General features: G+C 45.6%; 1 protein-coding gene across 2 annotated transcripts in view; it reads right to left on the bottom strand.

Moving 5' to 3' along the window:
• Positions 1-355: 355 nt before the first annotated feature.
• The window catches only part of si:dkey-49n23.1 (semaphorin-3D), a 141,496-nt gene continuing 117,909 nt past the window's right edge, over positions 356-23,942 (bottom strand). The window contains exons 12-18 of one of the 2 annotated variants that reach the window (XM_056273144.1): positions 23,074-23,296; positions 17,684-17,772; positions 14,543-14,584; positions 14,051-14,208; positions 12,360-12,424; positions 5,415-5,566; positions 356-4,227 (exon numbers count right to left, since the gene is read on the bottom strand). In XM_056273144.1, the coding sequence (XP_056129119.1) occupies positions 3,676-4,227; positions 5,415-5,566; positions 12,360-12,424; positions 14,051-14,208; positions 14,543-14,584; positions 17,684-17,772; positions 23,074-23,296 (1,281 nt within the window). In that variant the 3' untranslated portion in view covers positions 356-3,675. Of the gene's footprint in view, positions 4,228-5,414; positions 5,573-12,359; positions 12,425-14,050; positions 14,209-14,542; positions 14,585-17,683; positions 17,773-23,073; positions 23,297-23,942 lie in introns of both variants that reach the window. The other variant, XM_056273143.1, reaches the window with a different exon arrangement.

The raw sequence follows: 23,942 nt of genomic DNA on the forward strand, positions 1-23,942 counted from the left end.
GGGCGGTACTGGTGTGAAAGTCTGACACCTTTCAAGCGGCAACTACCTGTAGGAAATAGTATGTGCCAGTGGAACACAAGCGGCATACGACTGCTGATCTACTAGTGGCATACCATCAGCCACTTTTCAATGTCGGTGTCTCTCCAGGTGAGTTTACAAACTGCAACAGGTGAGTTTACAAACTCACCTGTTGCAGGTGGCTCCAGTGGGGTAATCGGACAGTGCGCAGTATCCAATAGGGTAATGCTGAGGTTGTGAGTTCAAATCTCATCTGGAGCAAGGAGTATTAATTAGCATAAAGCTAGAGTTGTGTATTTGTTTGTTTTTTCCCCCAAAATAACTGTCAAGTCTCTCATAATTTTATTCTTTTATTTAACTTGTAATTTAACATTTTGTGGCCTACTCAAAAATGACACAATCTTAAAGTTAATTACACATTTTTTGATCTCATGGCAAATGAGAAAGTTGTGGAGTTAAATAAGCTACTGTAAATTCTTAAAGGGAAACACACAAGTTCATACAAAAAAGAAATGAGGAAGTTTTTTTTCTTTACACAAGATAAATGTACTAGTATTCAATGTATAAAGGCAAAAACTATCAAAAATAGAGTTCTATAATATACAAGTGATGGGAATACCAATTTTTAGTAACATAGCAGAATTACAGTCATAAGCTACACATAATCTAGAGTAGACAATCTGTTTAGTAAGACGAGCAGAGAGCTTACACTGGCAGGTGGGCATTACATCTCACCGAGGAAACTTAAATATATGAACAAGGTGTATTATCCATCTGAAAACAGTAAAAAATTTGTAGCAAGACTGACTTTTCTCTATACTAAAACAAAAGCCAGTCTGCATCCCATTTCAATGACCTCTAGTTTACCTTATTGACACAGTGTGTTTTATCTGCACTATATGTGAAGTCCTGTTATGTGTTACAAATAACCAAAGCATGTCCCTGCTTAGCTGTGATATCTCCTGTAACGTGTCAGCACTGATCAAACAAAGTCACGTTTCTTTCCCAACTAGCATACTTTAAAATTAAGCAATTCTGCTTCTGATTACAAGGTGTGCTTCAACTTATTTTAATTATACCAAACAGTGCCAAACCACCAACAATATTACCATGACACCAACAATACTTTCTTTTTTTGTTTTTTTTTGTGGTATCCAACCCAGCCACTGAGGATGCACAAGCCATTGCATTCTTAGTGCTGGTCCCAAGCCTGGATAAAAGGGGAGGTTTGCAACAGGAAGGGCATCCGATCCGGCATAAACTTGACAAATCAAATGTAAGAATCATAAATCAGATTTCCATACCAGATCGTTCGAGGCCCAGGTAACCAATTACCACCACCGGTACTGTTGGCAGGCAGGTGGAGCTGGTGAAGACGATGCAACTGTTGGGAGAATGAGAAGGAGAGGGGGAAGGCATGTCCAGAGTCAGCCAGAGAGGAGGAAGGGTAGGAGCGTTGAGGTGAGAGTCAGAACTTTGAATGTTAGCACTATGACTGGTAAAGGGAGAGAGCTGGCTGATATGATGGAGAGAGGGAAGGTAGATATACTGCATGTGCAAGAGACCAGGTGGAAGGGCAGTAAGACCAGGAGCATCGGAAGTGGGTTCAAACCCTTCTACTATGGTGTGGATGGGAGGAGAAATGGGGTAGGGGTAATTCTGAATGAGGGGTATGCCAAGAGTGTGCTGGAGGTGATGAGAGGGTCGGACAGAGTGATGAGTGTGAAGCTGGAAATCAAAGGTGTGATGATGAATGTTATCAGCGCATATGCCCTGCAAGTTGGGTGTGAGATGGAAAAGAAAGAAGAATTCTGGAGTGAGTTGGATGAAGTGGTGGAGAGTGTACCCAAGGAGGAGAGAATGGTGATTGGAGTGGACTTCAGTGGGCACGTTGGTGAAGGGAGCAGAGGTGATGCGGAAGTGATGGGTAGGTATGGTGTCAAGGAGGGGAATGTGGAAGGACAAATGGTGGATTTTGCAAAAAGGATGGAAATGGCTGTGGTGAATACATATTTCAAGAAAGGGAGGAACACAGGGTGACGTATAAAAGTGGAAGAAGGTGCACACAGGTGGACTATATCTTATGCAGGAGGCGCGATCTAAAAGAGATTGGAGACTGCAAGGTGGTGACAGGGGAGAATGTAGCTAGGCAGCATCGGGTAGTGGTCTGTAGGATGACTTTGGAGATCAAGAAGAGGAAAAGAATGAAGGCAGAGCAAAGGATCAAATGCTGGAAGTTGAAGAAGGAAGACTGTTGTGTGGAGTTCAAGGTGTAGTCAAGACAGGCACTGGGTGGTAGTGACAAGTTGGTGGATGGCTGGGCAACTACTGCAGAAAGCGAGGGAGACAGCTAGGAAGGTACTTGGTGTGTCATCTGGGCAGAGCAAGGAAGACAAGGAGACTTGGTGGTAGAATGAGGAAGTACAGGTGAAGGGGTTGGCGAAGAGGAAGTGGATAGAGAGATGAAGAAAGCAGACAGGAGTAAAAGGAGATGTGGCATAAAGTGAAGAGAGAGGGCAAAGGCAAAGGCACATGGTGAGTTGTATGAGAGGTTGAAAACTAAGGAAGGAGAAAAAGAACCTGTACTGATTGGTTAGACAGAGGGACTGAGCTGGAAAGGATGTGCAGCAGGTTCGGGTGATGAAGGACAGATGAAAATGTGCTGATAAGTGAGGAGAGTATGTTGAGAAGGTGGAAGCAGTACTTTGAGCAGTGGTGCCGGTAGCCGTAATCCTGTACACACTGTGCACTATTAGCCAGTGATGTTAACAGGATCTGCTGTTGTCACAACTTTATTTTCAAGATAGAATGTAAAAAAAAAAGAACAAAACCATAAAAAAAAATGTACGCACGGTGCATACAGGATTACGGCTGCCGGTGCCACTGACGTTGAGGGCTGATGAATGAAGAAAATGAGAGCGAGAGAATAGTGTCAGAAATGATTGGCGACAAAAGGGTACCAGCGAGAGTTAATGGAAAGGTTTACAAGATGGTAGTGAGACCAGCTATGTCGTAGAGTTGAAGATGCTAAGATTTTCGTTGGGAGTGATGATGAAGGACAGGATTAGGAATTAGTATATTAGAAGGACAGCTCAGGTTGGACAGTTTAGAGACAAAGCAAGAGAGGTAAGATTGAGATGGTTTGGACATGTGTGGAGGAGAGGTGCTGGGTATACTGGGAGAAGGATGCTGACGGTGGAGCTGCCAGGCAAGAGGAAAAGAGGAAGGCCATGGAGGAGGTTTATGGATGTGGTGAGGGAGGACCTGCAGGTGGTAGGTGTGACAGAGGAAGATGCAGAGGACAGGAAGAGATGAAAATGGATGATCCACTGTGGCGACCCATAAAGTAGCAGTAGGGTTGTTTTTTTTGTGTGGTATCCATTAACTTGGACTTGAATTAATAGCATTTTGAGTATTAGTTTAAGCTTTAAGCTAGCTGTGGCTGATGGATTTGTCATGCAGAGAATTCTATGGGGTCAATATTGTGCTGGACAAAGCAGTCTTTTTCTGGCAAATATTGTTGCCAGTCTGTCAGTTGATATTATTAGCTCAAACAAACAAAGCAAAACGGGAAATAAGAATGAAATAATGTTTTCAGTCTAGCCTCTGCCGACCATCCTGTCAACTCCACACTGTCTGTTTTCTCTCCTGGGGTGACTAGAGGGGTCTGTCAGCAGGGTAGTTCCTCCTCACACGTGCTTTCCTGCTCTCTTGTTTCAGCTTTAGGGTGCGTAGTTTCTGCTGCCGACGCTTTTCGCGGTACCACAGCTGCTCACAATACTCGTCCACGCTCAGGACATTGGCCCCAACCATGTGGAGGTCCTTGTAGCTCCTCAGAGGGAGCTGAGGGTATTGAAGGTGCCAGGAGCTCCTGTGTCCAGGTAGAGGTTGAGCATGAGGGCCAAGTAGCCCGGCTCCCCCTAGCCCCCCAAGGGATACCCTCCCTGGGGCCACAGGGCTCAGAGCTGGCCCTGGGGCCAACTGGAGCGGACTGTGGTTCTGTCGGTTGTGGGCTGGTTGGAGGTTCTGTTGGTTGGCCGGTTTGAGGTTGTGGTTAGAGATGATGTTGAGCCTGTATCGGGACAGCACCTGGCTATAGGAGTGTTCATAGCTGGTGCAGGTGTACACACCCATGTCGCCAAGCTCTAAGCGTTGAACCAGCAAACCTTGCTTCATGTGCAGCAAGCGGTCATCACCCTTATGAGGAAGCTGAGCAGGAAGACAAGGAAATGAGGAAAAGAGATGGAGGGAAGGAAAGGAGGAGGAGATGTTTAACAGTACATCATCTTTTGTTTTCTTTCCACAACAGGCCAAAGCATACTGGTCTGTATATCATGGATAATGTTTTTGTTTTGGGTTTTTTTCTGGATAGGAGGAATATTCAGCTGTAATCAGATTCAAAATGGTCATTGTCATTGCTGTTGATGATATTTAAATATTCAGAACTGATTTTATCCCACTTTTAAGCCATTGCAAATTCCTTAACACAGGGTGCTTTATCTTCTTACATATGAAAAAAGCTCTAATAGAGGGCAAAAATGTTGGAAAACAAGGTCACAAAGTGTCATACATGCAAACCAAACCTGTGTTGTGTACAGAACAATAAAGGGTAATTATCTTAAGTTTGTTGGGAGTAGATCTATTATGTACTGCACATTTTAAATTGAGTAGCTAATATTTGATAACATTTACATAATATCCTGATTGGATGCTTAACATTGACATCGTAAAATAGATGGTTTTGTACTGGTTCAACAGAGCTACATATAGCTCATCTAAATCATGTTTGTAGCCAACAAACAAACAATGCAGAAACGCAAGCTGACACATCAGAAACACTCAAAACCTTTAATCAAAAGATGCATTTGTTTGAGCAGGCTAAAGGTGAGAGAACATGTCTTTCTTGCATCTCTGTTGATGGCATTTTTGTGAAAGCTTACCTTGAATTAAACCATATGAGCAATACCAAGTCATAGTATATGAGGGTGAGGCTAAGAGAGAACAATGGCGGGGGTGCAGAAAAAATGTTTTGGCCATTTTCATACCAATGCGGATAATAATGAATACAAAAACGCAAAATCTTTAACATCTTGCAACAGCAAATATTTTTAGATGCATTCACTCACAAGCATTTTGCAGGGGTAATACCCCACTCCACCCCCAAAACAGTGCAGATGACAAACATGTGACTAAATGAATGAGTGTTGCAGCAAGCCAGATTCATATATTTGGCATTTTTCAAAGGCTGAATGATAACTCCTCAGCTCAGGTGACATTTTTCTTGGATTTTTTTTAAACTCCTAAAAAAAGCCAATATTTAGTACTGTCTTTCTGCAAAACGTTGCCCACTGAATTTACTGATGCATGGATAGAAATCAGCAGTATCCTCCACTCACCTCTCTGCTCTCATGTGTCTGATGGAGCGTTTGTAGCGGCGTCTCTGTGAGCTGCACGGTCCATTTGAGCTGGGCCTGTGTGGACCTGGGGATGCACTCCAGGAAGGTGGAGTTCCCCTCCACACCATACACCACCTTGGCCTCTGCAGAGCCTGAATCTTACCCCCAGAAAAACGGAGAGAAAATGATCACATTACATTTCTGCTGGCACAGTTCACCCTATTTGATGGAGAAATACAGAAAGAAAAGTAGCCAGAAAAACGGAGGGAGCAGGTGGAAACCCGGAGAGGACTTAAGATGTTGTTTATGTAAATGCCTATGTACAGATGTTTGTTTACATCCTGGTGACAGACTGGGAGATGGGCAATGGCAAGGTATAGCCTCTAGAGTGCACCCCACTGCTGCCAATGAAGTAATAGTAAAATATAGTATACGTAAAAGAGTAACAGAGAGAGAGTAGAAGAGTAATAGTAAACAATATAAGTAAGTAAAAGATACTTCAGATTTATGTTCCTTTCAATTCAGTATGAATACAACAGCAAATCAAGAGTTTTGTTACAATATGATGGCACACAAAGTTGCTAAAAACTCAGCATTAAAAATAATATAAACAAATTATGTTTGTTTTTTTTGGACTGAATGAATCGTACATCTAGTACTTGAGAATAGATAAAACAGACTGTAACCTCTGCATTTTAGAGGTGTTGAATGTTAAATTTAAGTTACATTTCACGTACTCCAAAATGGCTGAGAGGGTTATTGCATTGTGACATCATCCACAATAGCTCGCTGGAAAAAAGAAAAACGATGGAGGTGCATTCCCCGTGCCAATCCCGGACAATATGACCCCCTGTGGTCATATGTCCTCCCACCGACCCCGTATTGGCACGCCCACCGGAAGCACTATTCCTCTTTCCATCTCCAACTAAATGAGATCGGTCGATGGCTGTTTCTCTCTCGCTGGGACTAAGAGGAAAACTGCAAATACGCAAGTAATCTAGTGATATACTGGTATATTAGATACTAACTTATAGTTAGCTTACCTTTTATCGCCAAGATGTTCGTTAATCCGGTCGATGTGGCCGGATTCTACGCTTGGTGCGGGTGTGTTAAACCGGCGACGCTCCAATGGGACCCCCATCCGGACTGTGTCTCCCATATCCCGCATGTTCACTACACGGGCTACTTGAGGGATGTAGACCGTAATGAGATCGACTGCAATTTCTGTAAAACCATCAGAGGGTCAGGGCGCCAAAGGTGGGCTGCCCTGTACCGTCAAAGATGGGGACTTGCAGATCCCTTCGCACCTGCTAACGAGGCGGCTAGCATGGTGCTACCTAGCTATAGCCATGGGGCGGAGGCTAGCAACATCCCTCCGATGCTTCCTAGCTACAGTCACGGGACGGCGGCTACCATTAGCATCCCTCCGGAGCCAGAGGCTATCCCACCATCCGGGATAGTTAGAGAGGACTGGATCAATGAGATCCTATCTCTCCCTGGTGAATCCGTGGCATGTTATTCGGCGGGTGCGGAACCCGAGGATTCACTGCCTGAGGAAGTAGACGATCAGGGCGTGGAAGACGACCAGCCAAGTTCGTCTCAACCAAACAAAGATGGCGACGCCATGCAACGTGGGTCCGAAACATTCCTCGCCAGTTTCCGCGATCTGTTTGCGCGAGCGGTCAAGTCTGCCGACATCGTTACCGAGCCGGGCAATCCTCAAGATCCGGTGGTAGCCGATTTTCCACGAATGGCAGAGAGGGTCAGGGACTCCACTCTACCACCTTATCCTCACATCGAACGAGCGTTTAAGCGGGCGGAGGCGGATCCGCTACTTAAATCGTCCTCAAAGTTCAGTCAGAAGGGGGTTGACGTCTTAGCAGTCGAGGTTAGGAACCTCAACTACAAAGACTGGAAAATTCCGCAACCAGAGAGGGACGTTTTATCGTTCAACCCTAACACCAGGTGGGGTCTCGCGATACCCCCAAACACCCTTCGCAGTGGGGCCAACAGGTGGATCGTTACGCGTGTGATGCATGGCACGCCAGTACACGCGCAGCTGGACTCGTCTCAACGGCTGGGATGATAACGGCGTACATGCGCAAGCTCTGCAGCCTATCAAACGTCGAGCAAAGCAAAGCCGCCATCGCTACAGCAGGTATCGACGGGGCCGAGTTCGGTGACGTAGTGGCCAGTGAAGCAGGTTGTGAGTACATCTTGGAAATGGCTGACTCCCTGGGATCGCTGCTGTATTCCATCACTCTAGAGTGCGGTTCTAGCGCAGCTGCCTCCACCCTTTCGCGCAGACGTCTCTGGCTAGAGACAGCCGGGGTAAAAGAGGAATTCTGCAAGGAGTGGATGGCCCACTCCTGCGCAGGGAACCAGGGCCTGTTTGGAACGACCCCGGACATTATCAGCAAATACAAGGCCGCCCAGGCCGAGCGCGAAACCTTGCACAAGGAGCTTCTCCCGATGATGAAGAACCCGCCTACCCCTAAGCCCGCGGTGGGCACAGGGCAGGGGGACAAGCCTGCGCGCAAGCAGAAATGGAGAGAGACTTATCCAAAAAGAGGTGGTAAAGTGGGGCGCGGGCGTGGACAGGGCTCACGTCCAAACTCCCAGTCTTCCACAGATCCAGCGGCCAAGGCGGCCAAGCCGGACAGCACAGACACTTCCAAGAAGGGACCTGCCAAGTGACGTGTTTCGGCAGGATGTTACGACCCACACCAACAGACTGATTCCAGAGCCGTCTCCGGCGATATAGACGCTTGTTCAGGGGACACAGCGTGCGCAGGGCTAAACACTGCGCCTTTTATTTTGGTTTCTGATGCACAGTCTACTTGTTCTATTCCAAAGGTTGTGAATGTGAATAAAAGTTTTTATGTTGGTGATGATGGTGATTGCGTTTTAAAAGGTTTGAAACGCAAGTCTGATTGTCTGTCTGAATCTTTAGGTAAAGATGATGATAACAATGTAATAACATCCCTGCTGGAAATATTGGATAATAATGACATGAGCGCAAATGAGCCCCTGGGAGGGGACTATGATGCGACAATGTTTAGTCTCTCTGATGGGTCAAATGGTAATTTGGAAAGGTTCAAAACGCCAATTCCCCCATCTGGGTCTCCTTTACAAGGACGAAGCCCCCCCATGGATGCAGGGCATGGCGGGCGGGGCTTCCCCAGACCCTTTACGCGCAACTTACGCGCGCTACCTGAACAGCAAGGTACAGGAGGCAACGAGACCTCTGTCACGCATGTTACACAGGTGGAAGGAATTGGTCCCGTCGGCTTCTGTTTTGGATCAGATAGCCCACGGACACCAAATCCTTTTCGAGAACGGTATTGTACCCCCGTACTTGGGAATAGTGCATACGGAACCGGGGTCGGTGGCCGAAGCACAAATCCTAGACAACGAACTCACAGAGTTACTCTCGAAAGGGGCAATCACGGTGGTTCCTCCCCTAGAAAGAGAAGACAGGTTTTACAGCCGTTACTTTCTGGTCCCGAAGAAGGATGGGGGCATGCGCCCAATCCTAGATTTGAAACCCTTCAACAAGTATGTAGAGAAGGTCAGTTTCAAAATGCTACGCACACCGGTTCTGCTGTCAATGGTGACACAGTCCGATTGGCTAACTTCGGTCGACCTAAAAGATGCTTTCTATCATTGTCCGATTGCGGAAAGACACAGAAAGTATCTTCGGTTCTGTTACCGGGGTCAGTGTTACCAGTACACATGCCTCCCGTTCGGATATCGCCTCTCTCCTCTGACATTCACAAGGTGTGTGAAAGCAGCGCTCGGAGTGTTGATGCGCAAAGGTATGCGCTTGGCATGGTTCCTAGATGACCTGTTGGTGTTGGCCCGGTCGCCGGAACAAGCAATACTCCATACTCAGGAGTTGATGGAATTCATGGAGTACATGGGTTTCACTATCAACATAAAGAAGAGCGCGCCATGGCCTTCGTGCCAGGCAACGTATCTGGGTCTGAGTTTGGATACGGTATCCATGCGCGCAACCCTTACGCAAGAGAGATGGCATTCCACCAGGACCACGTTAGCACATTTCGTCCCCGGGGACATATGTCACTTATCGGATGATCAGGAGGCTGCTGGGCCTTCTGGCATCGGCTCACCAAGTTGTTCCTTTAGGTCTGTTGTTCATGAGGAGACTGCAATTGTGGTTCGCAGTTCACTTCTTGAAATACGGCAACGAACGCCGGTACAACAACCATCTTATCCTGGTCCCGCGCGTGGTAGCGCAGGACGTAGACCACTGGAACAGAGCCTGCGTGGACATGTCTGGGGTCCCTATGGGCCCCAGGGGACCCGAGGTAACAATTTATACGGATGCGTCCCTCTCGGGTTGGGGGGCCATCCTTGGCTACAAAACAGCGCGAGGAGTGTGGCCGTCTGGGGAGAAGGTCCACATCAACGCGCGCGAGATGGAGACGATTTGGCTGGCTATCCAGCATTTCGCTCAGGATCTCGTAGGCCGTCACATACTGATAATGACAGACAGCATGACGGCCAAGGCCTACATCAACCGCCAAGGCGGTATGAAGTCAAAGCGTTGCAGAGAGTTGGCCATGCAAATTTGGATTTGGGTCAACAGCAACGCGCTATCAATCAGGGCGCTTCATGTTCCTGGGAAGGACAACGAAGCAGCGGACATCCTCTCGAGAGGCGGCCCGCATGCGGACAATTGGAGCCTCAACCCAGCCATAGTGGCTATGATCTGGGAGAGGTTCGGGGTAGCTCAAGTGGATCTGTTCGCATCGAAACTCAATTACAAGTGCCCTCGTTGGTACTCGATGCTCCCGTCCGACCTAGCGCCGTTGGGGGTCAACGCGCTTGGACTAGATCCATGGCCCGAGGAGATGCTTTACGCATTCCCCCCGCGCAGGTGCCTCCTTGACCTGGTGGTCAAGTTCGAGCGCACAGGGGGTCGGTTAGTTCTCGTGGCCCCGTACGAACCGAGCACCCCGTGGTTTCCGCGAATAGTGCCCTGGATAGTAGGCGAGCGGTTCGACGTCCTGGAGTGGGCGGACGCGCTCATGCAAGCAGGAGGGCTGCTACGGGAGGGCCCCTGGATAGGTGGCTCCCGATTAGCGGCGTGGATGCTTACAAAGCCAGGCTCTTAGCTATGGGACTTAGTGCACAAGTGATTCGTGTCATCTTAGCGGCGCGTAAAGACTCCACGTATTCCAGGTACCAGGGGTACTGGAATCGATTTGACCAATTTTGCGCTGAACGCGACATGGACCCTTTGTCAGTAGGGATTGGCCCTATACTGACTTTTGTGGAGGTCTGTAGGAGTGATAGACTATGGTCTTTCTCCTCGGTCAAAGTCTGTGTATCGGCTCTCACATTCTTCCGGGGGAAGATCGAGGGTAGCACAGTTTTCACGCACCCGCTCATGACGCAGTACCTGTTGGGTGCTAAGAAGCTCTCAGCTAAGGAGCTTACGAGAGCTGAAACTTGGGATGCTTCCCGTGTTCTGCGCGCACTAGAGAAAGATCCCTTTGAACCCATGTCTACGGCAGACATGCGTTATGTCTCGGCTAAGCTGGCTGTGCTCTTGGCACTTACCACCGCAGCGAGGGGTTGTGAGCTCACTGCACTCACCATCAAGGGGATGGTGTTTTCTGGTGATCTGATGGTCACGCTCTTTACAGACCCCAGCTTCGTGCCCAAAACTGTGTCTGTCCTGACGAGTAGGGCCCCGGTGGTGATACACGCGTTTCATCCGTCACCGGTGACTAGGGATGAGAAACGCTTGCACCTCTCGTGTCCTGTACGGGCTTTACGCATTTACATGCGGCGCACAGCAGATATTCTTAGGTCTGACAGGCTGCTGTTGACCTACAGAGTGAGCAAACCAGGTTATGCCCTTTCCACCCAGAGGCTAGCACACTGGCTGGTGGATGGTATTACGGAGGCGTATACCAAAGTGGGTAAAACAGCTCCTAAGCTGAAGGCGCATTCTACCCGAGGGACTGCTATGTCGATAGCTGTGTTGTCAGGTATCGACTGGGAGGTCATCCGCCAGGCGGCGGTTTGGAGTGGTGAGACCACTTTCTTACGGCATTATTACCGGCACGTTAAGGTGCGGTCGGTTGCCGACGCTGTTCTGGAGCAGGCCTCTTAGGATGCTCTCATCAGAACGCGTACCCCTTCCCACCAGGGGTTTGAAGGGTTCATTGGACGGCTAGGGAACGGAGGCATGAATCCTGTCGTTGTTCAATGCAATAACCCTCTCAGCCATTTTGGAGTACGTGAAATGTAACTTTGGGTTCACGAAGCGAACCCTAGTTATATGAACAACGACAAAATGACTGAGAATAGAGCCGTTCTCCTCCTACCCGGGCCACAGGTGTGGTGCTCATTTAGTTGGAGATGGTTCGACTTACAAAGAGGAATAGCGCTTCCGGTGGGCGTGCCAATACGGGGTCGGTGGGAGGACATATGACCACAGGGGGTCATATTGTCCGGGATTGGCACGGGGAATGCACCTCCATCGTTTTTCTTTTTTCCAGCGAGCTATTGTGGATGATGTCACAATGCAATAACCCTCTCAGCCCTTTTGTCGTTGTTCATATAACTAGGGTTCGCTTCGCGAACCCAAAGATAATAATTTTTCATGTCTCCTGAAAACAGTAATTTGTCCTGTAATAATTAAATTTGTCCTCACTAGCTGGAAGTTCAATGAAGGCCCCCTGCATATAACTTTAAATTCCTCTATGATCAATCACAGAACAGAAAGACTTGTGTGGATGGTAAATTGTATTACTTTACAGCGGACTTTAGTCAGACTTTGTTGTTCATTTGTTTTTATATTATGTAATGGTTGACAGGAAAAAGAGGGCAAAACACTTTAGAAATAAACTCTAGGAATAGTTCATCTTTAAGTTCATCGGTATCAGACGGCGGAAAGCCTTTCCTTACCGTCATCCGTGATTGGACACTGGCTCCAGGGGTCTCCATACTTGATATCCTGTCTACGCGCTCGCCTGACACAACACACACACATACACAAAGGTTAGATAATAACTACAGGAGGAACCATTTGTTACTGTAGATGACGTGTGTTTATATGTGTGCTGATGCATTTTGTACATGAATGCGTGTGTAAGTAAATGTGTACAGCGTGCAGTCATTTTTGTGTTTACTTGGAGGTTTGCATGGTTTGTGTGTGTGCAAACTGTATAATAGTTCCTGTAGATACAATGGCTCAACAGCTCTAAATCTTGCTGTACACTGTAGTAACTGGGCCACTGCCTAATATAGGGACTGAAAATAAAGAGCTACTGTTACTTTTATCGAAGAAGCGCTCAGCAAAAACAGACCATAAAAATATTTGATGTTGTGTGTTAGCCCTGGATGAGGGCTTAATGTTTCTCGCCTCTTATTTCTATATGCTGCTTTTGTTAAGTCTGCCTGTTTCTGTTTTGGTTGTAAGTTTATTTTATCATCTTTCCCATTCCTCCTCTCTCTAACCCTCTCTTCTGCATCCTTTCTGCTCTTCTTCCCTCTTCATTTGTCCTTTGCTGCATTCACTAATCTTTCTTCTCCTACCATCTCTATGTTCGTCTCTCCTCCACTGCCTTTGTTCTCCCTATCTCCCCCCTACCGTTTCTAGAAGTAGTCATTTACATTTACTCATTTAACGGATGCTTTTATGCGAAGCAACTATGAGAGTCAGCAATTAGCAGACACATTTGAAAGTTAAATCTGAATGTCTTATAGCGCTATACAGCAACCATGAAGCCCAGAGTGCTTCAGAATCAGAATACTTTATTATCTTGTCTAATTATATTTATTTTTTTAAGCTTGTCTCGTTATACTGATTATGTTGTCTAGTCGAGAGTGTTTGGTGTCGGTGTGCCTTAGATCAACAGGAAAATCAAAGTAAAAAAATATTTTAATATTGCCACAAATCTATGAAATAAAAGTAAAAAAGGCAAATTATGCCATTATAGCATAAAAATGGCAAGTGCAAGTTGAAAAGGGCTCAATACGAGGGCGTCCGGGTAGCGTAGCGGTCTATTCTGTTACCTACTGTTACCTCCGGCTTGGTTGGGTGTCCCAACAGACACAATTGACCATGTCTGCGGGTGGGAAGCTGGCTGTGGGTATGAGTCCTGGTCACTGCACGAGTGCCTCCTCTGGTCGGTCAGGACGCCTAGGGGATGTAGCACGTGACACTCTCACGTGCTACATCCCCCTGGTGAAACTCCTCATTGTCAGGTGAAAAGAAGCGGCTGGCGACTCCTCATGTATCAGAGGAGGCATGTGGTAGTCTGCAGCCCTCCCTGGATCAGTAGAGGGGGTGGAGCAATGACCGGGATGACTCGGAGGAGTGGGGTAATTGGCTGGATACAATTGGGGAGAAAAAAGGGGGAACATTCAAAAAAAAAAAAGAAAAAGAAAAGGGCTCACTACTAGACACCGATAATAATGGTGATTGAGTAAGTAAGGGGCAATAGTAATGACTGGTGATTCATAGTCACTGTATAGTACCATGGTGCATCGGGACAGACCAATGTGTTCCTCCTCTCTTCCTTCCCATTCTCCTTCTCACCGCTCTCTCTCTCTCTCCTCCCGCTACACAAATCTCGTTTTCTCTACTTTCCTACCTCTTGCTGCTTGGGAAGTATCTGGAGCAGGTCTGTCCATCCCAGGAGCAGTAGGGGTCCCTGGCAAGACAGCACTCAGCACAGTCGGCCCCATATCTCTCACACCGCTGGAGCCCCAGCTGAACAACACCCAGCTCGCTGGAGACATACAGCTGTTGCTGTACGGGACAGACAGGGAGAAGGAAATAGAGAGAGAGAGTATGCCATTACCTTAACTATACCATATTGTGTTTGTTAAGCCCACTGAGGCAAATCTGTAATTTGTGATAACGGGCTATCCAAATAAAATTGAATTGGCTTGACTGGTGCGCACATACAGCTGTTAAAATTAGCAAAGACCTTAGTTTCAGTGGGCTGTATACTTAAGTACATGCAAAGGCACAGACACAGACACAGACACACACAGACACACACAGACACACACACACACACACACACACACACACACACACACACACACACTCTCTGGGCCAAACAGACAGCTGAACCTACCCTCTTGGTTGACAGCCTCAAATTCAGGATGGGAGTGGGACTCTGTGAAATAAGAATAACATACTGACTTCAGACATGCAAATTTCCCTTCATACAACATAAAATATCAACCACAATCGACATGAACATTAAAGTACATAATACAGAAGTGGGCTGCAACCATGTGCCTTTGAGAGCCACGTGTATGTAGGTTTTTAGTTCTCCGTGGCTCATGGTTGGAGAGCATCACTGAAGACAACAGAATATATCAGAGTAAAGCAGAGAACAGAACAGGATAGAAACCCTTTGGAACGTAGTGGTATCCCAGAATTCACACCAAGAGTGTCAGTTTATCTGACATGTAACCAAAAAGATTCAATTTGGCTTAGCAAAAGTTAGGTTTTAAAATCAAACACTTCAACCTGAAGTCTAACCCTTGTGGTTGGCTTTGAGGTAAGGTCAACTACTAATGGAAATTGGAAATATGATAGGTCGGCTTTTTTACGGGAGAATATGTTACTCCAAAGCATCTTTTTTCCTTGCTCAATGACTCATTTCAGCAAGGCACAAAGAAAATCAACGCCCCTTGACCACTCTAGTGGCTGGGTTCATTTAGATGGAGGCAGTGGAGAGAGAGAGAGAGAGAGAGAGAGAGAGAGAGAGAGAGAGAGAGAGAGAGAGAGAGAGAGAGAGAGAGGAGATAGATAGAGAGTGAATGAGAGAGAAAGTGAGAGAGTGAGAGAGATACAGATAGAGAGAGAGCGAGTGAGAGAAGAGGGATAGATAGATGCATTGAGGAAGCTGTGGAAATATAAGCCAGCAAGAGAGAGAAGAGACGGAGTAAGAGAAAGAGGGCTGGGGTTATGGCTGCAATTATCCAGCTATCATGTGTCCCGTGTCAGCCAAAAGCCAACCAACCATATAAATGTCTCCTCTTTGAAACCCAGTCAGAGGTCAGCCCACCACCTCTGACCTATACCGAGCCAAACCTAATTTGTAATATATTTGTGCAGCACACGCAAATCACTGGAATTCAAGTAAATATGTTGGTCATGGCCAGCTGGTGCACCCTTGCTAGTGTGAGAGATTGTGGAAATGGGCTAGTTCCTGTTACAATCACTATACAAATAAACCAAGTGCATCTGATATCCTGTTTGTTAGTAGCTGTTTTTGTCCTTCAATCCTATCCCTTTGTTCCTTTGTTTTATTTCCCCCTGTCCCATTTCATCTGCTGTACTCTTTACCTCCATTCTTTACTCCACTTATCTTTCTCATCCTTTCCCCCCTCTATTTTGTCTCTCACTTCTCTCTCTTCCTTGATTCTTCCCTCCCATTCCTCCTCTCATTCCTCCTCTTACTCATCCTCTATTTCTTCTCTTCAGTCCTTCTCATGTCTTGTCTTTCCCTCCTACAACATACTATAATCCCTTCCTCCATCTCCTACACCATACTTTTACGTCGATCCCTCGTCAGCGTTCTCCTCTTCCCTTCTCTCTTCCGTCTCTTCCATCCCATAACATCTTCCTCCTCCTGACTCTTCCTCTCCTCTCAGCTCATCTCACCCCCGACACACGTTTCTCTCCCCTCCCTCCTGTTTTCTCATCTTCTCCATTACCTTATTTAGAGGATCTTGGGAAATATGTGCTCTGCTATCTGTTTTTCCACTTAGTGGTGTTGTTCCCATCAAATATGTTCCATTGGAAAAGACAGGCTGTGCCTCACACAGGACATTGCATGGCGCAGGGCAAACAGATGGGCACCGGGAGACACAAAAACAAGCGCTCCTATTCAAACTCTATGTGTTTTGAGCCATGAGCGTACTGTGTAGATGTGGTTTTTGGCTATTTAGTGGGCCCTGAAAGGTTATGCGAGGCAGTGGGAGTAGAATGACAACACTGAAGTTTCATATCTGACATTCGTACAACTGGGCCGATGTCAATCAGGTTACAAAAACAGGTGCAGACTTGCTAGGCCAACAGATGGACGCCAACTCAGTAACTCAGACCAGATGTACCGTCTCGAAAAACCTTTTATTTCTTTTCTAACTGTAAATGAATTGTTAGCAGGCATGTTAAAAAAATAAAGAAATGCAAGAGAGTGTTAAGGAATTCAACGTGCAAATGCGTTGGCCATCATATTGAATATTGCTTTGGGGAGGGAAAAGGAGTGACACTCATTCTAATAGATACCAATGACCTTCAGCCCATATACTCACACACCGTGATGAGGGTATTTAACTAAAACGTGTCGTTGAAGCTGTCTCTATGTATTATGTTGCTCTCCCAGACCTCTAAAAGTACAGACATTAAAAGTCCAGATGTTAAGGGAACATTTTAGAAGGAATAAAACTACGTATCTCAACATCATAAACGGCCAAGTTCATTACTCTCGGAGAGACTAGATTTCTGACAGGTACTGGGTGGAACAGCATGGTTTCCCCCTTTAAAATGTATACATTTAACCATCTGGGGACCAGCGACGAGTGGATGCAAAATGATTTTTCTTTCTTTCTTTTTCTTTTTTGATTTCCCCCCCCTTTTCCTTCCAATTGTACTTGTCCAATTACCCCACTCTTCTGAGCCATCCTGGTCGCTGCTCCAACCCCTCTGCCGATCCGGGGAAGGAGTCACCAGCCGCTTCTTTTCACCTGACAGTGAGTTGTTTCACCAGGGGGACATAGTGCGTGGGCGGATCACACTATTCCCCCCAGTTCCCCCTTCCCCCCGAACAGGCGCCCCAACCGACCAGAGGAGGCGCTAGTGCAGTGACCAGTACACATACCCACATCCAGCTTCCCACCCACAGACACGGCCAATTGTGTCTGTAGGGACGCCCGACCAAGGATGTTTCCCATTTTTGACAATTAGTGTTACAAACCAACAGTGATCAACAGTGTCCTCGCAAAGTGAAACTTCAGTTTCTCGTTACATCCAATTATTTGTTTGTTCCCTTTGGTCAGAGAGACTTGTTCAGTTACAGTCTGTTAGATGTGAAAGACCAGCTCTACTCACCGAAGGTATGGATGTTCACATGCAGACTGTCATGTACTATATTGTATAGTCTACTATCTTTTGTATGCCTTCTTTGTCCCCTTGCACTGAATTTGGGGTGCTGTTGTCGTTTTCCCATGTTTTTCTGTATATATCTAGATTATTACGTCACCTGGAAAACAGTCAGCTCCTCTAGAATGATCTCCTCCGTGTCCAAACTGTCTTTGCTGATCGTCACCGCCTTTAACACCTTACCATCATCTAATAACAGACAAACAAACAAACACATACATAAATGAACATTCAGTATATTTGCTGATTTGTCAGCAAAGAGACACATTAAGACACACACACACAGTACAGTGGCTGTAATACATTACATACATTTCATTGGCCTAGAGATAAAAAGGAATTTATGTTTTAATAACATAATTTTACTCATACATGAAAACAGGATAGCTGAGTTTATTATTATATCAATTTATATGTGAAGGGTTAACAAGTTCAAACTCCGAGTCTACAAAAACACACTGAGTCAACATCTTGTGAAACATAGGCCTCCCAAAAAATTATTTTCATGAAACTACTGGTGGCATACTGCGTTGTGCTGGATGCAGGCTAAGGAGCTGGCATCCATCCAGCTGATAGGACAGCAGTTTGCTCGGAAGACATGAAAATATTTCTTGACTGGCTGAACCATTCTGTAACAGTCACCTTGACAGAGGAATCCCCAAACCAAACACGCCCAATGTGAAAGGCATCAAGCAGTATTTATTAGGCCTGTTTGAGACCGGTTCACAGAGCAGCTGTTACACGGAAAACACACACATGCACACGTCATTTATATTTATACTATATTCACATATCATATAAGCATTGATATTCACAAGTATGTTTGAAAACGACATACACATGCATGCATGTGGAGACAGAAACAGACACACACATACACACAGGCAGACGAAAAGGTTCACACACCCATTGACGTAGGAGTGCATGTGCTCACACACACACACACACACACACACACACACACAAGGAAAGACATCAGCTTAAACAAGCGCAAACACCCACACATTAGGTGAGACAGACACACACAGACATACACAATAACAAAGTATACACACACTTGCACAATAGAAGGACATTTTGCCTGGTATGCAAGTCTCCCATAATGTCAGGATGCTCCCAGGGAACCTGAGAGAGCTCAGAGAGCAGTGGGAATCCTGCTTTGTGTGTGTGTGTGTGTGTGTGTGTGTGTGTGTGTGTGTGTGTGTGTGTGTGTGTGTGTGTGTGTGTGTGTGTGTGTGTGTGTGTGTGTGTGTCTGGCACAAGACGACTATTTAAAAGCTGTGTGCGTTTGTGCATGCATGAATGTGCATATGAATCTGTGTTTATGTGCACATGGGCATCTGTGTGTGTTTATGGACGCACGTGTCTTCTGATTGATACATCAAACAAGCCCGCTGTAGATGTACTTGAACTTGGTGACATTTCATTTCAGAGGAAAGATATTATCTTTTGACTAAATCACGCTCTTTATAATACAGGCCAGGGTTTATTAAAAGATGAGCCCCAGCACAGTAAGATCGAAGGAAAAAGGCAAGTCCATATATGAGACTACGACTAGCTCGAGTCCAACGCAAGTTGGCTATGGAGTTTATTTTGAAATTACTATAGATGGATTTTGAAAAATACAATCTGTATGTAAGTACTTCAACATTTTATCCCCCCCCCCTTTTGTTCCCCAATTGTACCTGACCAATCACCCTGCACTCCTAGCCGTCCCAGTCGCCGCCCCACCCTCTTCTGCCGATCCGGGGAGGGCTGCAGACTACCACATTCTTCCTCCGATACATGTGGAGTCGCCAGCCACTTCTTTTCACCTGACAGTAAGGAGTTTCGCCGGGGGGATGTAGCGCATGGGAGGATCGCGCTATTCCCCCCAGTTCCCCCTCCCCCCCAAACAGGCGCCCCAACCGACCAGAGGAGGCGCTAGTGCAGCGACCAGGACACATACCCACATCCACCTTCCCACACGCAGACATGGCCAATTATGTCAGCAGGGATGCTCGACCAAGCCGGAGGTAACACGGGAATTCGAACTGGCGATCCCTGTGTTGGTAGGCAACGGAATAGACCGCTACGCCACCTGGATGCCCGTAACATTTCATTTAGCAGACATTCACACTGTTAGACCATTACTGTAATGTCAGAGTGTAATCATAATTCTCTTTAAGGCTTATTTATAAAGTAGCACTATAAAGGTGCAAATAAAGTGCTAATACGTGTTATAAAGTTATTGAAATAATACAAATGTTTAGTTATCTGAGCATTCAAGAGTCTTGAGGGGGCTTCTGTCAAGCTTTGCCACGAGGTGAGAAACTTGAAGAAATATAAGTTTTCGCAAATAATTTTTAGCCAGCAATTTCCTTTGTGGCATATTTTCTACACTATTTCAATCCTCTTCTTGTAGTCAAATGACATTCATATATCACACAACGCAAAAAAATAAAGAAAGAAATTCAGATTTAGTAGAAATAATAGTGTGCACAGTTTACTGCAGTGTGATGAAGGATGATTTTTTTTATTAACTTTTTTACTCTTTATTTTTTATTTTATTTGTATTTACTCTTTTTATAACTAAGACAGCATTTATTCTGGCGTTTCATAATAACGCATATTACTTAGTCGTGTTTGTGTGCAACATCTACTACTACTACTACTACTACTACTACTACTTTCGGCTGCTCCTGTTCGGGGTCACCACAGCGGATCATCCGTTTCCACCTCTTCCTGTCCTCTGCATCTTCCTCTCTCACACCAGCCACCTGCATGTCCTCTCTCACCACATCCATAAACTTCCTGTTTGGCCTTCCTCTTTTCCTCTTCTCTGGCAGCTCCATATTCAGCATCCTTCTCCCAATATACCCAGCATCTCTCCCCCACACATGGACAAGAATCTTGCCTCTCTTGCTTTGTCTCCAAACCATTCAACCTGAGCTGTCCCTCTAATATACTTGTTCCTAATCCTGTCCTTCTTCATCACTCCCAATGAAAATCTTAGCATCTTCCGCTCTACCACCTCCAGCTCTGCCTCCTGTCTTTTCGTTCGTGCCACTGTTTCCAAGCCATACAACATAGCTGGTATCACTACCATCTTGAAAACCTTCCCTCTTGCTGGTACCCTTCTGTTGCAAATCACTCCTGACACTCTTCTCCACCCACTCCACCCTGCCTGCACTCTCTTCGTCACCTCTCTTCTGTGGTAACAGTTACCGAAATGCCAGTACTTTCCAGTAATGGAAAACGAAAAAGTCGAGTCCAGTTGAGCCAGTACCATGTAGTGGAAAAGGGGCATATGTGAAGAGGGAATGACCATCCCTGAACCGGGGGGGGGGCTAAGAGTACATCTGTCACCATCTTACAGTGCTTTGATTGCAACCATTCCCAAATCCTCGATGAATAGTACACATATGGCCATTGAAACTCTAGTTAATGGCCACGGCAATTTGCATATGAAACTGATTGCTGTTTTCAGTCATTATGCCCCTGTATTGTTTATAAGGGTGGGGATACCTGCAGTCAATTTAGACTCAAGAGGTCACTTAGATGAGTGATGAAACATTTCTCTCACAACAAACGTATCCAGATGAACTGATTCACCTTTCTGTAATTTTCTTGCCTGGATTATTGAGCATGCATAAAGACTTTCTGGATTTAAATTGATAACCTTCTTCTTAAACTCAGGACTCAAAGCTACTCCCATAGCCCCATGATGACTAAGTTTGCTTCACAATGGTATTACAATTCCCACCAGTAGTCCTGTTTTAATGCTTTGGTTTTAAATTTAGGAATTCACAGGTGAGGTCGAAGGTCACAGCACAGGGATCCTGAGACTCCTTCGCAGCTAAGAGGAGTCAAGTCTTTTTTTTCTCAATTTGATCTGTAGTATTATTTTAAATCTAATATCCACCATTTAAAAACCGGACAATATTTTTTTTGAATATAAAGAGGAATAAGTCTTTGTTTTAGAACAGAACACTGAATAGAAGGACTGATTTATTATCATCAGGAAAGTTGTGCGTTGTTTTTTTTCCTCTGAAAACATATTCAAAACATGCTCTTCTTGCCAGAGAATAGCAACCAGCCAGCTAAAACAGCAGTGACTACAAGTATAAGTATACATATACCTGCTAGTACTACGTGTACATACATTCGTTTTTGTGTGGAACTGGCGGTTTTATATTTTGACTCATTTCAGAATAACCCTGTTTTCCAGCAAAATGAAATATGGAAGCAGCTCTAGTGAATGGGTTATCTGCCTGGGTGACATTCTCACAGTGTATTTGATAAGCACAAAGTTGCACATCATATAAATAGCTGGGCAGTTCCTGCAGAGTTGGAAGGTCCATCAATTACAGATAACCACTGACAAACCCAGTCGGATACGGTTATATGGAATAGGAAAAAAAAAAAACAGCTTGGTTGGTAAGTAAATCATTGTAGTTAAACCCCCCTCACAAATCTGATACCTCACAGTACCGGACACTTGGAAGAAAAAGTACTAATAAATAATGATCTTCTCTGTTGATGAGGATATCTTTATCTCAGCAAAACTCCGCAGCTATACTAAATGAGAAGACAGTTTAAGAGTTGTAAATTATTACACGAAAGGATTACCAAGACCATTATCAGGGGAAAAAAAAATAGACACCTCAATGATTTTTGCAAGAAGTCATTCCAAAATGCTTGCTATAGCCATTTTGTGAAAAATAAATAAATAAATAAAATAAAATAAAATACAACTCCCAAATACCCCCTGAAGAAAAAAAATCCTCAATCTCATGAATCATCATTGCAAAAGCCCATTTTGTCAATGGCCATTAAATTCAAGTGAGCCAAGTTAAAGTTAAAAGTTTGTTGAGAAAAAGGGGAAAACAAGTAACGCTCAAAGAGCCCAAAAGTCATCCGTCACTCAGACAGACGAGCTGAAAGTTTCAGCTTGGGGGTACAATGTGAAGATGATTCACAGAAAGAAAGAAAGAAAAAAAACCCCAACATTAATCAGGCAGGTAAATGGTAAATGGGCAGCTGATGGGGAGATGAGAGACGCTGTAGAGGAATCCACTTAGAGGAGATGTATGGATCAGTCATATCACCTCTGGCCCCTGGGCCCGTCACCAGAGGTTAAATAACCTCTGCCATTTATCACACACAACCATTAACACTGTCAGACGCAAGAGACAGAGGAGTGAAGAACACGCATAGATGAAGGGAGGCGTTCAAGAAAAAGGCAGTCTGCACACACACACACACACACACGCACACACACACACACACACACACACACACACACACACACACACACACACACACACACACACACACACACACACACACACATAACCTCATGTAAGTACACACGTACACATATGTACTTCAACCACTCTAATGCTGCTGGAAAAATGAGAGAAAAATAACCACACACACACACACACACACACACACACACACACACACACACACACACAGAAACAGTTTGTACTTCCTCCCACTCACCTGTGCCGAGGTGTAGAACATCGTAGGGCCCCTCCTCAGCGTCCACCCTGTCAACTACCACCCTCTGTAGGACGTAGGGCGCATTGACCCGGGTCAGGACAGGTCCGCGGCCCAGAGGCAGGACGGGCTCCCACATCAGCTGGTGCTGCCGCATAAAGCTCACCACCTCGTCGGGGAAGTCCCGAGTCGATTTGTGGAGGGGGTCGTAGGTCTCACTGGGGCACTGGGGGACAGGTGACAGAGGTATTACAAGATCGAATGAAAATCTGGAGGTTGTCTTTATCTCACTGGAAAAAGTAGACACAGAAGGAGGGGGAGAAGTGAAAGAGAAGCAAGAGGAGATAGGGATAGAGGAAAGTAAGTTTGAGAGAGGGAAGGCTGGATTAAGAGAAAGGAGGAGAGACTGTGTCTAGTCACTTGGTATTGTGGAGAGGGTCATGGCTTTGACAAGAGCACAAGAGAAGAGAAAAGGACGGAGGAAAAAAAAGGTGTTGACGGGAATGAATGTAATCAGTAACAGAAGGTAAAAAGGTAAAAAATAAAAAAGTAAAAAGGTAAAAAAGGCACCCTGGTCATGAATGTTCCAACAACGGGGACAGTTGAGTTGTCACACCTGGTGGCCACCATATTTTCTGGATGTGTGTGTGTGTGTGTGTGCATGCCCCCATGTGTAAGTTTTGCGGTCACCTACTAAATCATAGGTTATAACCACAGAATGCATTTCATTTTGCTTTTAATCATTCTGCCTAACACACACACACACACACACACACACACACACACACACACACACACACACACACACACACACACACACACACACACACACACACACACATACACACAAAGACACATGCTGATGTGGCTTA

The sequence above is a fragment of the Lampris incognitus genome, chromosome 2 (genome assembly GCF_029633865.1).
Source record: "Lampris incognitus isolate fLamInc1 chromosome 2, fLamInc1.hap2, whole genome shotgun sequence".
NCBI lineage: Eukaryota > Metazoa > Chordata > Actinopteri > Lampriformes > Lampridae > Lampris > Lampris incognitus.